This window comes from Apis cerana, linkage group LG1 (assembly GCF_029169275.1).
Source record: "Apis cerana isolate GH-2021 linkage group LG1, AcerK_1.0, whole genome shotgun sequence".
Taxonomy (NCBI): domain Eukaryota; kingdom Metazoa; phylum Arthropoda; class Insecta; order Hymenoptera; family Apidae; genus Apis; species Apis cerana.
The window spans coordinates 19,267,724-19,281,962 of NC_083852.1; the positions used below are offsets into that span (position 1 = coordinate 19,267,724).

Consider the following 14,239-nt stretch of genomic DNA (forward strand, 5'->3'; position numbering starts at 1 on the left):
AGACGAAAACGAGAGAGAGAGAGAGAGACAGAGAGAGAACGGGAGGGAAACGGTAGGGTTGAGTAGGCCGGAAAGCAGAGTCGGGGAACGAGATAAACCTCAATTATACCGATTGAGCATCCTCCGAGGGATGTCAGGTAGGGGAAGTTCGCTCCTCCTACTTTTCCTGCCACGTGATCAAGGGCAACCTCCCTTTCTTCTTTCCTCACTTCCGTTCTTTCTTCCGCTCTTCTTCCTTCCTCTTCTTCTTCTTCTCCTCTTCCTTCTCCTCTTCCTTCTCCTCTTCTTCCTCTTTTTTCTCCTCCTCCTCTTCCTCTTCCTTCTTCTTCTTCTTCTTTTCTTCTTCTTCTTCTTCTTCGAGGAGAAGGAGGAGGAGGAAACGAGGAGGAACGGGACGCGTACTAACGTCATCGGTCGTTCGATCGAATGTTTGAAGATGAATCGTCGCGAACGAACACTCGTCGTGAGTCATCACGGTAAAGAAACGATTTTAACGACTGCGATCGATCCCGCGAACGAAAAAAAGAGAGGAAGTGGTAAAGTGCAACAAAACAATCGGATCGTCGACGCGAAATACCTGTTGGTCCGCGAAGAGGCGTTTTCAGGCAATCGTTGGAGAGAGAGAGAGAGAGAGAGAGAGAGAGGATGGGTAGTGGGAGGAAGGGAAAGAGAAAGAGAGAATTGGTGGGAAAAAGATGGTCGGAGGAGGGAGGAAAGAGAGGGAGATGCAGAAGCTGGCTACGGCCTCTCTCTCTCTCTCTCTCTATTTCTTTCTCGGTTTCTTCTCTCCGTCCATCTCTGGTTCACCTCCACGCTCGATCTCGGTTCGTCTCTGTCGATCTCAGTCCCACGGTCTCTCGCGTCTTTCCATCTCCGTTAGCAGTAGTTTCACTTGCAATCGTGCGTCCTCTTCTCTCGGTTTGAATCTCAGGGTGGTGGCCGACGGTAGTGGTGGTCGTGTCCAGATGGTGGTGGTTATGGTGGGGGGGTAGTTGGTTTCTTCGTGCCTACCCGCTCCCTATCTCTCCTTTCTCTCCCTATGGGAGGGCGAGGAGGGCCCCCGTAGCCGCGCACTGCGCACCGAGTTCATCATAGACAGACCGATCTCCCTGACAGCTCCTCGTCGGGCTTGAACGGAGGTGGAATCATCAGATTCTGTCCATCTCTTCTTCGGCTCGCAGTAGCGTGTCGGGATAACGAACATCGTAACGCAGGGACACGGGGACAACGGAAGTGCGTGGCCGCCCTGTGTGGCTCTCTTTCTCGCGAATCTTGTTCGGCCATCGCGCACTTTCGCCTTTTCGCGGTCGGTCTCGGTTTATCGAGTAGCAACACCCATTCTCCTCCCTCTCTTCGATCTCTCCGTTTCACCCTTCGTTTCACTCTTCTTTCGTGGCGACGATCTCTCCTTCCCTTCTCTCGCTATCTCCTTCGCCGTCTTCGCGCGTTCTTCCTTCCCTTCGTCCTCTTTTTTTCTCCTCTCCCTCTCTCTCTCTCTCTCTCTCTACTCTTCCTCTCTCCCTCCCTCCCTCCCTCCCTCTTTCTCCTTTTCATCGCGCATCGCGCCTTTCCACCCCTTCTCGCCTCTCTCTCTCTCTCTCTCTCTTCTTCTCTCTACTCTGTTCCCGAGCTTCTCGCTATAATACTCTCTTTTTCGCGTTAGCTCTCTGCCCAGCTCCGACCCTTTTCGATTCGAAGGAGCGGCACCGTCATTCCTTCGAAAGGAACGTTCCTTCGACTCGGCACGACGCGACGGCGACGATCGTTTGGACGACACGCGCGCGGCGCACGATATATCATCGCGGTCGGTGTCGTCGGCGCGTAACGCGACCACGGGAAGTTTGCTATTCGACTGTTTGCACGGATGAAACGATAGCCGCGGTGGTACGCGTGCGAGAAAGAGAGAGACCGCAAGCCGGAGCAACGGTGGAAGAGGAACACAAGCCGAAGGAGGGGGATGTGTGCGTGGGAGGAGTAAGAGATCCCGGAGGGCGACTTTTCTTTTATTTGAGCTTGACACTTCGCCGTGAACGCGCGCACACACCGGAAGTAACGAACCGTCGTCGGGGCCCCTCTTCTTTTTCTTCGACACGTTTAACGTGACACTTTAACGTTCTCGAGACGACGCACGAGAACCGAGACACGGCAGAATCTAGAGCGAAAACGGCGGAGAGAAATCATCACGACCGACCACCGACCTAAAGGGGTCGGAGAGGAGCGGAAAATGCCACGATATCCGACAACGATCGCGGCGAGAAAGGGTGTCGCGACGCGGATTTTCGCGACCGGCCGTGGATAAAAGATTCGTCGTGTTCCTTGCCTCGCTGATCCGGATCCGGAAGTGTTGTCTCGTTTCGTGGGATGTGAGATATCCATCCAGCAAAGGGCTCGCAGATCGATCGCGGTAAAGCAAGTTGCGCGAACATGTTCAATCTGGACGACTACGTAATGGTGCTACTACGCGAGGATTCGCGACCAACGGCAGCAGTGTCAGTGTTAAATAAAATATTATAAATAATATAAGTATTCGACGAGAGTATAGTCGCCAAAGTTGTGTCGATCGACACGTCGACAGTATTCTTAACTCCAAAGAATAAGAGAAGGAGCGAACCACGTTTCAGAACCAAAGGTGTTGCGAATCTCTCGGTGATTCGAAAGAAGAAACGGAAGATTGGCGGCGACTTTTCGAGAACCGATGAGGAAACTACTCGACGATATCCGACAATATTCGACGAGGGATAGAATAACAGAAGAAAGGAGAGAGACATAGTAGGAAGAGGAGAAGAGGAAGAGGGAGAAGAGGAAGAAGACGAAGAAGAAGAGGAAGAGGAAGAGGAAGAAAAGACTGGAGAAACGGAGTCCGACTATCTACGGTGGTCGGTCGACGAACCGTTCGATCGTCATCGAGGATATTGTCCCGGGGTAGTTTTCGGAACGACCCCTTCGAAGCGGCGAAACTGGAAGCTCTCGAATCGTACGGAACGTCAAAGCAGAAGCGCCGGTGCCCGGGGCGAGGAGGAGTCCTCGACGCGTGCCAGGCTGCTGATCACAGGCACCGCGCCGGAGACGGGAGACGAAGAGAGTAGGAGAGAGGGATTGGGAAAAAAGCGTACAGAAACAGAGAGAAAGAAAGGAGGAGAGACGGCATCGTCTCTCGAGCGAGGGGTCCTTCCGTTCGGGTGCTAGGGGTGTGCAGCCTTGGACGAGGGGTCGCGCTCGACTCTTTTTTTTTTCTCTCTCTCTTTAAAGTGGGCAAACCGCGCAAAAGAATAAGAGACGTCCTCGGGGCGATGACAGGATGCCTCCTTCTCGATCAGGACGCGTCTACGAAGGACCACCGTCTAGGATCGCCGTTAGAATCGGACCCACTATCGCCCTGTTGCTGATTCTCTTCGAGAATCGTCGGTAAGTTAAACTGCGGGTAATCGGTCGAATATAATCGGTACGCGAGTACGTACCCGTCCCCGAATCATGGCCGAATCATCGTCGTCCCTCCTTTATCTTATCCCGCTCGATTTTTTATTACAGCAACCGCATCGTGTTGTTCGACCCACGAATCGAATCGTTTACGTTCGATATCTCGTGTCGCGTCGTGTCTTGTTGAGTCTCGCTCTTCGATCCTGAATATTTATTTATTTTACAATAAGCTAGGGGACACTGTACACCGCTAAGACAAGATAAATTAAACTTTAAATATAGATACAAGCGTTTCGATCGGGTTCGAGCGGCGATCGTTCCCTTACGGCCGTATCGTACGGTATCGTACGATCGAGTCATCGTCGTCGCGGAATTAAATTATACTCCGAAAGGAAAAGAGAGGAAGAGGCGCGCGCGCGAACGGCGGAAAAATGTCGCATCGACGAAGGAGGATCGACGAAGAAAAGGAAACGAACGGAGGGAACAGAGAGGAGAAGAAACGAGGGGAAGAATAACAGGGCGAGTGTGGCAGTCGCTGGACGGCAGGCAGTCAATCGCGTATAATTTTTAGTTCGGGGGAGGAGGGAAAGAGGGGAGGGGAGGGGACAGGAGAGGGGAAAGAAGAATTTACGAATTCGGTGGCAATGGGAATTTCTAATTCGACTCGTTCTCTCCTCGTTTCTCTCTTTCTTTCTCTTTTACGGAAAGAATCTGTGAATGGAGGAGAGAGAGAGAGAGAGAGAGAGAGACGGTTCGTCGAGACGCTGGTCGCATCGACGATTCCGAGCGACGAGTACAATGACGGAGTGCAAATAGGCCCCTTTCAACCGTGCTCCGTGCCACGAACAACGAACGATCCCGCTGCGATCTTCATTATACCTCTTCGATCTGGCTGGCACTCTGTGTCGAACGCCTTGCACGCTCTAATCGAATCTTTCTTCGGGCAAAGGGGCACTCGGGCCGGTGTCGGTCGGTTCGTTTCGCGTGAGCAACATTCTTTAACCGAGCAAGCGGAGGAAATCGGTCGTTTTCCGGAACGCAGAGTTAAACGCGGAGGATGGTTCCAGGAATCGCGATAAATTCCTTGACCGGTTACTTCCAAGAATACGATTCGCGCGCTCGTCCTCGGTACACGAAACGACAAACATTCTCGACTATCTTGTGACAATGTTGTGTCTTTGAGATAGAAGTGTAGTCACAGGCGTAGTAAGTACATACGATGTGGCCCGACCAGAACGGAGCCGTCCGACGTACGCTTCTCCTTGATGCCCACGCGGCTCCTCGTAAATAATTACAAACAGCATCCGGGAACAAGGCCGTACGTGCACCGACACGCTGCTCGCATGCACGCGCGCGTAGATATAGGCACGCGTGAGCTTCACCGTATTTACGGAGCGGCATTGAATTACGGCATCGAATAATTCCCATGATGTAATGCTCGATAAACCAGTTTGCGGGACACGGCCGTTTAACACCCCCTGCCACCGTCGATGCGTCAATTCTACTCCACGCGCGTAGAATTCACATTTCATCCTCCTCCTCCTCCTCCTCCTCCTCCTTGCTCCTCCATTAACTCGTTTCCCCTAACCTCCACTTTTTTCCTTTTCCATTAACTCCGACGACCGCCTATCTTCGAAAATACCGGGAGACGATACGACCTAGGGAACGGAAGAGCGATCCCTTCGCTTCGTTTCGCGCGAAAATAAGAGAAGCAAAGCGATTTGATATCTACCGCAGGAATTCTCGCGAGTCACTCGTAACGAGTTCTCTCTCTCCGCGGGTATACCTCCATTAAACGCGAAATTCCGTTCCGTGCCCCTCTCGCTCTCTCCCTCTCCTCCCTCTCCTCTCTCTCCTCTCTCTCTCTCTCTCGTCCTTTGCGAAAAAGTTAAATAAAACACGTGCATCCCTGAGGCCATCTTGGATTCTTCGGCGACCCCTTGGATCATTGCAAAAATGCAGCACGAGGACTTCCCGTCTTCGATTTGCTCGACGATTTCCTACGAGTTTCGGAGAACACGATCCAAAGATATGAGCCGAGATCAACCTTTCTTTACCTTATTACGTATACGCGTATTTCCCCTGGATACGTGTTGTTGGTTATACGGCGTGACGAGCGAGTGACGCGCCTCGCGCGGGTTGAAAGATAAGGCCAAAGTCTATTTGTTGTTCCCACGCGACAAAAGCGAGAGACAAAGAAGAGAAGGGTAAAAATGAGGTAAAAGAACGTAGGAAAGGTAGTAATGGAGAGGAAAGGATGTAACGGAAGGAATCCCTGGACTCGGTCAGTCTCTCGGCCACGCTCAGGTACGCGATGTCTTTGGTAATTTGTTTCGTCGAGTGAAGATCATTAATCTGCTTTCGGTAGATCATCAATAGCGCGAAAGATAAGAGCGATGCAACGGTGTATCGGTAATGGGAGCCCTCAATAACCTCTGCGACCCTAAAATCTCGCTCTTCCTTCTTCCTTTCCCACACTACCCAGAAACGAGGCTTCGGCCAGAGGAGGACCCTCTTCTCGCAATCCGCCACCACCACCACCACCACCACCACCATCACCACCATCGCCATCCACCTTCCCCATCGTCCGCATCGTCCGCATCCTCCGGATACGTTCCTCTTCTTTCTTTCTTTCTTTCTTTCTTTTTCTTTCTTTTTTCCTCTTTTGTCCTCGAGATACCTTTATACCTCTCTTTTCTCTCTTTTCTCTCTTTTCCACGTTCACGCGGGTGCTATACACAGCTTTTACTTTAGGAGAAGCTCGTCGACTAATTTGTACCCGCAGATAACCACCGACCCACCGAGAATCTTGCACCCGCCCGTGACATCCTTACGGAGAGGACTCGGAGAGAGGCCGAGAACCCTTTGCAAAAAAAATTGACCACTCCACCACTCGACTCGGTCGACGAGCAAATAAACCAGCTACGCGAACCAAACCCCGAACCCCCTCTCCTTCCGTTGTCGCGACGGAAGAGAAGAACATCGAGGGGATACGTCCGCATCGACGACAAACGATCGACGAAACGTCGCCTAAATTAATTAACACCGCATCGTGCATCGTGACCGCATCGTAACATCGGCTACTAATATTAAGTCTCGAACTGTCTCTCGAGATAACGCTGTAAGAGCGTTTTTTCTTCCGAGATACGAAGTGGCGTTATCGCGACGACGCGAATGGAAAGGACGGAGCATGAAGGAAGGAAGGAAGGAAGGAAGGAAGAAAGGTTGGAAAGAGGATAGCGATCGATAGCTATAGAAGGTGGAACACACGAATGATGGAAAAGAACGAGAACGGATATTCTCTGGCTGGCGCTCTCGGAGAGTTATCGCATCTTTGACCCCCGCCTCGTAAAATTGTCTAAAGGAAAGCAGATGACGCGAGATGCAAGCGCGTATTGGCCCGTGTGCACAGGGCAGGGTGCAGTGAACCGTTGGTTTGGAAATCGTTATCGGTCTAAACTTAAACGGTTGTACAATAATTTTACGTTTGCCACTACTTTAAAGGGAGAGTTGGAGAGTTAATCAACGATGAATCCAAAAGCGGCCGCGTCCACGATCGAGAATTCGATAACGGAGGTGAACACGTGGTAGCAGTTGCTGCACACGGTGCGAAACGGGAGGGATCGAAAGGCGATTGCGGCGTGCCATAAGTACGAGGAATGTCCTCGGCTGAATTCCCTCGAAGCGGAATCACTCAAACCGATCGTGCGCGACCGCTTTCACGAAAAACCGACTCTCGATCTCCCTCGTGGACGGAGGGAAAGGAGTTTTAAGTTTAATTGGTAAATTTCCGTTTGATTTGCAGCGCGACCTGCTTAATGAGCAATTCCGTGGACGATTGGGTAAGCGGTAATGCCGTGGTCTGCAAAGGTATTCCAGGGATGACGAAGGAACAGCGCGAGCTATGCCACAGAAATCCGGACGTGACGGTGGCCGCGATCAAAGGTCTGCAAATGGCGATATCCGAGTGTCAGCATCAATTCATGTGGCACAGGTGGAATTGTTCATCCTTGACGCCTAGCAGCAGGACGCAGCAGAGCAGCGTCCTCCTTCAGAGAGGTAAGACAGAGGTGGCAGGAGTGGTGGGGGATAGAACGCGTGAATAGAACGAATAGGAATAGAAGTCGCGTTGTTGCGTGCGACCTGAAAAAAAAAAGAAAGAAAAGAAAAAGAAAAAAATAAAGAGAGGAAGGAAAAGAAAAAAGGGAAAAGAGGAAAGAAAAAAGGAAAAAAGGAGAGGAAAGAAAGAAAAAGTTTAAACGGCCGCGAACATAGGCGGGGCCTTGTGTTGGTACTCTCTCCGAAGCGGATCGGGGTAAGGAAACCGGGAGAAAAGGTGAAATCTTTTACGACGTCGTTGACGACGACGAACCGGGCGTAGGCGAGAGACGACGCGCTTCCTTAAATCAGAATACGGTGTATGCGTGCCTTTTAGCCGCGACCAGATCCGAGAACCTGTCCCAAATCCACGCACGCGGGAGCAGGAGAAGAAACCGGGCGAGACGAGAAGAAAAGAGATTGCCCCCTCGACTGTCCTATTCCAGTGTGACATATAAATTCGTCGTGGCGCGTACGTGCGTCGAAAGAGGAAACATATATCGTGTCGGACGAGTGCGCGAGAGCGCGACATCGAGCGCACCTGACCTGAAAGCTTAAGATCGTCGTCCGAAGCCACGATCTCGGTGCCCGCCACGTCTGTCTTCTCGTTATCTGTCTCCGTGGATCGGTGGTACACCTTTTTTTTGCTCGCCAAGTGGCCAACCAAGAGGTGTCGATTCCACGACTTTTTCTCTCCTCTCTCTCTCTCTCTCTCTTTCTCTCTCTCTCCTCTCTCTCTCTCTCTCTCTTTCTCTCCCCTCCCTCCCTCTCTTCCTCTATATAATTATTCCAAACATCGAACCTCGTGTGGAATTTGGGAAAAGGAGGTGGAGAGAGGGGGAGGGTGTAGCGCGTACTATTTATCTCATTGTCGGTCGGTCGGTCGGTCGGTCGGTCGGTCGGTCGGCCGACCGACAGATTGGTCGATTTTCGAGGAAAGAGTCGGTCCGGAGGAGGTCGATTCGCCGATTATCCGCTCGGAAGAATGGTCGATCGGGGGAGGGGGGAGGAGATTCGAGTTCGACTTGGAAGTCAGAGGGCAGCAGCTTCCGAGAAACGGCCCGTACTTCACCATTACCAACGGTTCCAGCTTTTTAAGGACGACATCGGTGGCCAGGTGAGGGTCCCCGCGGTCGTTCGAGAAATCCACCGTGTCAAATTTGTGCTGGCTACGTATCTCGGAGAGAACGCGCGTCGTTAAATCTTTCGGACACGGTCCTCTCGTTGCTCCTTCTTCCATTCTCTTGGCTCCGGTTCGTCTCCACTTTATCGCCCTCTCGCTCTCGCGCGCGCCCCGTCCTTCGCCACGTCTCACTTTTGCCACGTATTCGTTAAACCCCGGCAAAACGACTTAATGTATTATGAAATGTACACGAAACGGTCCTGTTCTTTCTCTTCTCTTCTCTTCTCTTCTCGTCTTTTCTCTTCCCTTCTCTTCTTCTTTTCTTCTCTTCTCTTCTCTTCTGGGGCTTGGCCCACACAAGGCGACCTACTATCAGTCGTTCGCTCAGTACGTACTCGACGTTCGTTTTGTATTCGTCGGAAACAATGAACGATTTTTTCTTTTTTCTTTTTTTTTTTTTTTTTTTTTTTTGTTAAAACGATTTTTGTTAAATCGAGATCGGAATACGAGCAAATAAGGTAAGATGATAGATGGATAACAACGATACGATGTATAAATTTTCTCACGTCTGGGACGTTGATCGTTGCGAAGAAAGAGACAGAGAGAGAGAGAGAGAGAGAGAGAGAGAGAGAGAGAGAGAGAGACGATTATGAAAAATATAACGTCACAACAGTGGTTATGGAGTGGATAAAGAGTGGTCACCGAAGGGTTAAGACAAGCGTTAAAGTAGCTCGGACGCGAGGTAAAAGAAGAAGGCGCACGCTCCCGAGTAAACATTACCGAGCGCGTATACCCGCTACGCTATCTATTGAGTTATCTAAACAGTGATTTGGGCTTGACATAGGGTAGCAGGGCAAGGCCTGCGCGCCATCCGTCACCGCGTCCCTGCGTCAAGAGCCGAAGAGTAAAGAGGCAGCGTTGGCCCTCCGTTGTGCACCTCAGCTTCGTTTCCTCTTCTTCCTTCCACCTCCTCTCCGCCCTTCTCTCCACTGTCCGACAGAAGAGACGTACAACTCCCCGTGGAGGATTTATTACGAGTCCCCTGTGCTCCTCTTACCACCGTGCACCAGAACCAGAAGCAACAGCAACGCCAGTTACAGTAGCTCCAGCCCTCCAACAGTTATCTGCATTATAAAACAGTTGCTGCCAATAGCCGTATAAAGCGCAAGCTTTCAACCCACCCCTCCCACCGCGATCCCATATAAAGAGCTGTTTTCGTTCTCTTTCGACTCGTGAGCCGGTCCTTGGTCGTTGGACGAAGGAGGTTATCATCCTTCGAAACAGCACGCGATATCCTCCGCCTCTTCCGAGTAGAATTCGACGGGGGGGCTCCACCTCCTCTCTCTCTCTTCCCCTCTCCCTCTCTCCCTCTCTCGATCGTTCCTCGTTGTAGACGTTTCTATCGGAACGGAACGATCTCGGGGGAAAAAAAAGAAAAGAAAAGAAAAAAATCTGTCCTCGAGTACTTCGAGCCGAGTGTCGACCGTTTAACGTCGCCGTGGTTTCGGTACAGTCGACGAAAGGCGAGACGTAATCGAGCACCGGCTGTCCGATCTCGTTGACCGAAACGGATCCGTCCTGTCGGTCGATCGGTCCGTCTATCGTCCGTCCACCGTGGATCCACCGTGGATCGTCGCTCGAGAACGATTTCTCGTCGGAACGTGGTAAAAGGAGACATTCGGAGAACCTCGGACGAAATCGCGATGCGAGTTTCACGGACGTCGACTCGTCGTTTCCGAGGACCGATCGAACGATCGATCCTCGATTCACGAGAAGAGCGGCGAAATGAGACGGGTTAGGACGGGACGGGACGGGACGGAATGGGACGAGACGAGACGGGACGAGACGGTTTCGAGGCGAAATTAGAGAGAACGGTTGATAATGGCGCGGATAGACAAACGCGGTTTGTGCGTTGGCCGGTCCTCGACGCGCGTCGCGTTCGGAACGTGGTCTCGAAACGGAAGGAACAAAAGAGCTGGTTGTCGAAGGGGGGACGACGTAACGACAGGGCAGTGGCTCATCGGGTGTCGAGAACGAATACCACAAATCCTTTCGAATGTGCCTTTAGCGCGTCTCCCCGGTATCTCGCTCTCATGAATACTGCAAATACCGCCCGGTATTCGTGGATTGGAGTAGCTCTTTCTTGGCCCCGGTGGGAGGGGTAGAGTAATGTGTGGGCATTGTCGAACAGTGGAGAGGAGAAAGGGACAGTTTCGACCGCGTATTCCGATGCTCGCCGCCGGCAGTCGTGTGTCGTATCGTTTGTAAGTTGACAGCCACCATTGCGGTTTGACGATCGACCATCCGTCAATCCGACTCCAGCGACGCTTCGAGGAGACGAGAGGCCTTGGAGGTAGAGAAGAAAAAGTACGTTTGACGTCGCATCACTTATCGAACTGGTCCACCAACCCTTAAAACCCTTTTGCTCGTCCACGCACGAATTTCCAAATTCTATCTCTGCCCACGCGCGTATCCGGAGTACCATCGGACATGTGCCACGCGTTCGATATCCGCGTTTCCTCTCTCTCCCCCCATTCGACCAGCTTTGTTCTTCGTTCCATCGATCCCCACGACGATAGCCATCTCAATATATATATATATATATATATATATATATATACACCAACGTGTACGCGAGGTACGACGTGGCAAACGGGTTGCGGAGGACGATTCCAAGCAGAGGAGGACGACGATCCGAGAGTCGTTTGACGTCGATCGCGAGAGAGAGAGAGAGACGAAAAGATGAGCGTAAAATTGGCGTAAAACGCGAGGATGGTGGTTGGTCAGAGTTTGGCATCGCGTCTTCGGGAACCCCAGCGTGAGATCGTTTATACATGCAGTCAATGAATGCCCGCCGGCCGCCGCTGCTGATGGCCACGCTTTGTTTTGACGGACGGCTGAATAATCTACCTCTGAACTTCGTCTGATGGCTGTCTGTCGACCGATCCGTCGTCCAACGATCCGTCCAACTCGCTACCGAAGCTTCCTTCTACGGAAGCTCGGCTCCGCGGTGTCCCGCTGTTTTCGCCTTCTCCTCGCTCGTGCTGCTCGAAGCGACGAACCGCGATCAAACGCTGTCGCGTTGCGTTCATATTACGGACTCTCTCGTCGTCTGCGTCACCGGGTACGAGCACCAATTTGCTAACCGGTCGTGTACGATCTCGTGTACGTTGTACATATATATATACGAAAAACGTTGGCGTTTTCGCGATCGCAGAAAACGTACCCACGTGGCGCCATCGAGCCACGATTTGATCGAGTTTCGAATTTTTTCTCTCGATTCGCTTTGGATTATTATTCGCGTAGATTCCTAATTCTGAATGAGAGAAGAATGAAAGACGTTGTAAAAAAAAGTTGTGTGTTGGTTGCAGGTTACAGGGAGACTGCGTTCGCGTTCGCGATTTCCGCAGCCGGGGTGGCGCACAGCGTGGCCCGGGCGTGCAGCATGGGACGGTTGCTCTCCTGCGGATGCGACCCGTCGAGTTACAAGGGTAAGCCGCCTTCCAAGGCCAGGGGCACGCAATGGAAGTGGGGCGGGTGCTCGCACAATCTCGACTACGGCATGGAGTTCTCGAGACAGTTCCTAGATACGCGCGAGAGGGCCGGGGATATACAGTCGACGGTCAATCTTCACAACAATCAAGCTGGCCGCTTGGTAAGCCGTTTGATTAATCTTCCCTTTCATCCTCCCTCCCCCTCCCCCACTCTTCTCCACTCTCTCTGTTGTGCGTCGTGTCCGTCCGTCCGCCCTCCCTCCCTCCACGAGTCTTGCGATAAATATTTCATTCCGTGACAATATACTTCTTCCCTCGGTATTTTTGTTCGTTCCATCGGGTTCCGCTGATTCTCCGCGTTTTAACGGTGATTCTTGCTCGCTGGTGCTAGAGCAACGCGAGAAAAGAAAGAAAAGCAAGTAAGGGAGCGAGAGAGTGGAGTAGAGAGAAGAGAGAGAATGAGAGACAGAAAAGAAAACGGTGAATAGGGGTAGAGAGGAGGAGTAAGAATACAACCGAGTCCTTTCCTCTCCACCATGCACCTCTCCACGCTCGGTCTCGCCTCGACGTTATTAAGACGAAGCCCGGGGCTGGACCACCCAGTCGTAGACTCATTAACTGTTTTGTACGCGACACCTCTTTGTTTAAAAGAAATTGCCCCCTTTTCTCTTCAGCCGCTGTTCATGCGACTCTCTTGACCACTCCGCGCACTCGCTGCACCGAAGACGGTCTTCGTAACCGTTCGTCGCATGTATACGCTTTCCTTTTTTCTTTTCTTTCTTTTTCCTCTTTCCCTTTCTCTTTTTTTTCTTTCCCTCCCCCCTCTTTCTCTCTCTCTTTCTCTTTCCTTCCCCCCACCCTTTTTCTTCTTTTTCCCACCGATTCGCATTTCTCGTCGTAGTTGCCGTCGTCGTTTAATTCGCCAAACTTCACTTACCTTCTTACCTCGGCTCGCTTACTTATTTACTCGCTCGGTTAGTCGCATACTTGCTTCACCTTGCCTCCTCTTGCTCCTTGTAATTGTAATTCTCCGAATTATTCGACCGAGACAACGATTGGTGAAATTTTAGGCGGTGGCCAGCAATATGCAAGTGCGATGCAAGTGCCACGGTATGTCGGGTTCCTGCGAGCTCAAGACTTGCTGGAAAGTGGCGCCGGACTTCCGAATAGTCGGGAAGACGCTCAAGGATCGATTTCGTAACGCTGTGCTGGTGGCGCAAAGCAACCTGGGCAGCGTGACCCCGTTGACCAGAGTGAGAGGATCGCGGAGGAGGAGGCCGGATCGGCAGAGGCAGAGGAAACATCGCGGTGGATCGGGCGGGAACGGACGAAAGAGGAGGCCTCGGGATCTCGCCAAGCAGCTATTTTATTACCAAAAATCGCCGAATTTTTGCGAGAGAGATCCAAGCGCGGACATCCCTGGAACAGCGGGACGTAGGTGCAACAAGACCAGCTCCGGTGGGGACGGGTGCGGCAACCTGTGTTGCGGAAGAGGTTACAACGTGGTGAGACAACGACGGGTCGAGAGGTGCAAATGCAAGTTTCATTGGTGTTGCATCGTGCAATGTCAGAACTGCACTGTGGAAGAGTGGATCACTGTTTGCAAGTGAAAAGGCGAATGTCGGGGGGGATATCGGGGGAAGGGAAGTATCTTGTATTTTCGCGTGTCTCGATGAATCGAAACGAACGCGATAAATGACGAATTGATCCGAACGAACATGAGCAGAATCGCGTGTAAATAACACTTGATACACGGATTAAATCGGATCAAGGTACGAACGGTATTTCCGAGTTCAATCTGATTACCACTTCGAGTCGTCGTTATCAAGAATCGTTACATTAGTAATCAATAGTAAAAGGAAAGAAGAATGGATGGATGGATGGATGGATGGATGGATGGATGGATGGATGGTCGGATGGACGATTGGTCGGTATAAGAGTAAGAGTATCGAAGGGAACGAATCGAAATCGAAACGGATTGACGCTTAACGCGAATGAGTCAGAGATCTGTTAAGACGGAAACGGTGAGTGAGTCGAACGTATTGGAAAGAGCGTGAGTCAAAGAGCGACACTCGCGAAAACGGCCTCGATACGAAGATTAGTCGTG

At 51.6% G+C, this 14,239-nt stretch overlaps 1 protein-coding gene across 2 annotated transcripts; it reads left to right on the top strand.

The window, feature by feature from the left end:
* The first annotated feature begins 697 nt into the window (after window positions 1-697).
* On the top strand, window positions 698-13,990 carry LOC107993074 (protein Wnt-10b). Of its 2 annotated transcripts, none has more exons than XM_017049275.3 (4): window positions 698-3,405; window positions 7,223-7,476; window positions 12,010-12,293; window positions 13,203-13,990. In XM_017049275.3, exons 1-4 carry the CDS (start codon window positions 3,299-3,301, stop codon window positions 13,740-13,742), a joined length of 1,185 nt encoding a protein of 394 aa, XP_016904764.1. In that variant the 5' UTR covers window positions 698-3,298; the 3' UTR covers window positions 13,743-13,990. The 2 variants fall into 2 exon arrangements, with proteins under 2 accessions (XP_016904764.1, XP_028520243.1); XM_028664442.2 differs by lacking the exon at window positions 698-3,405 and adding an exon at window positions 4,023-6,884.
* Window positions 13,991-14,239: the final 249 nt, after the last annotated feature.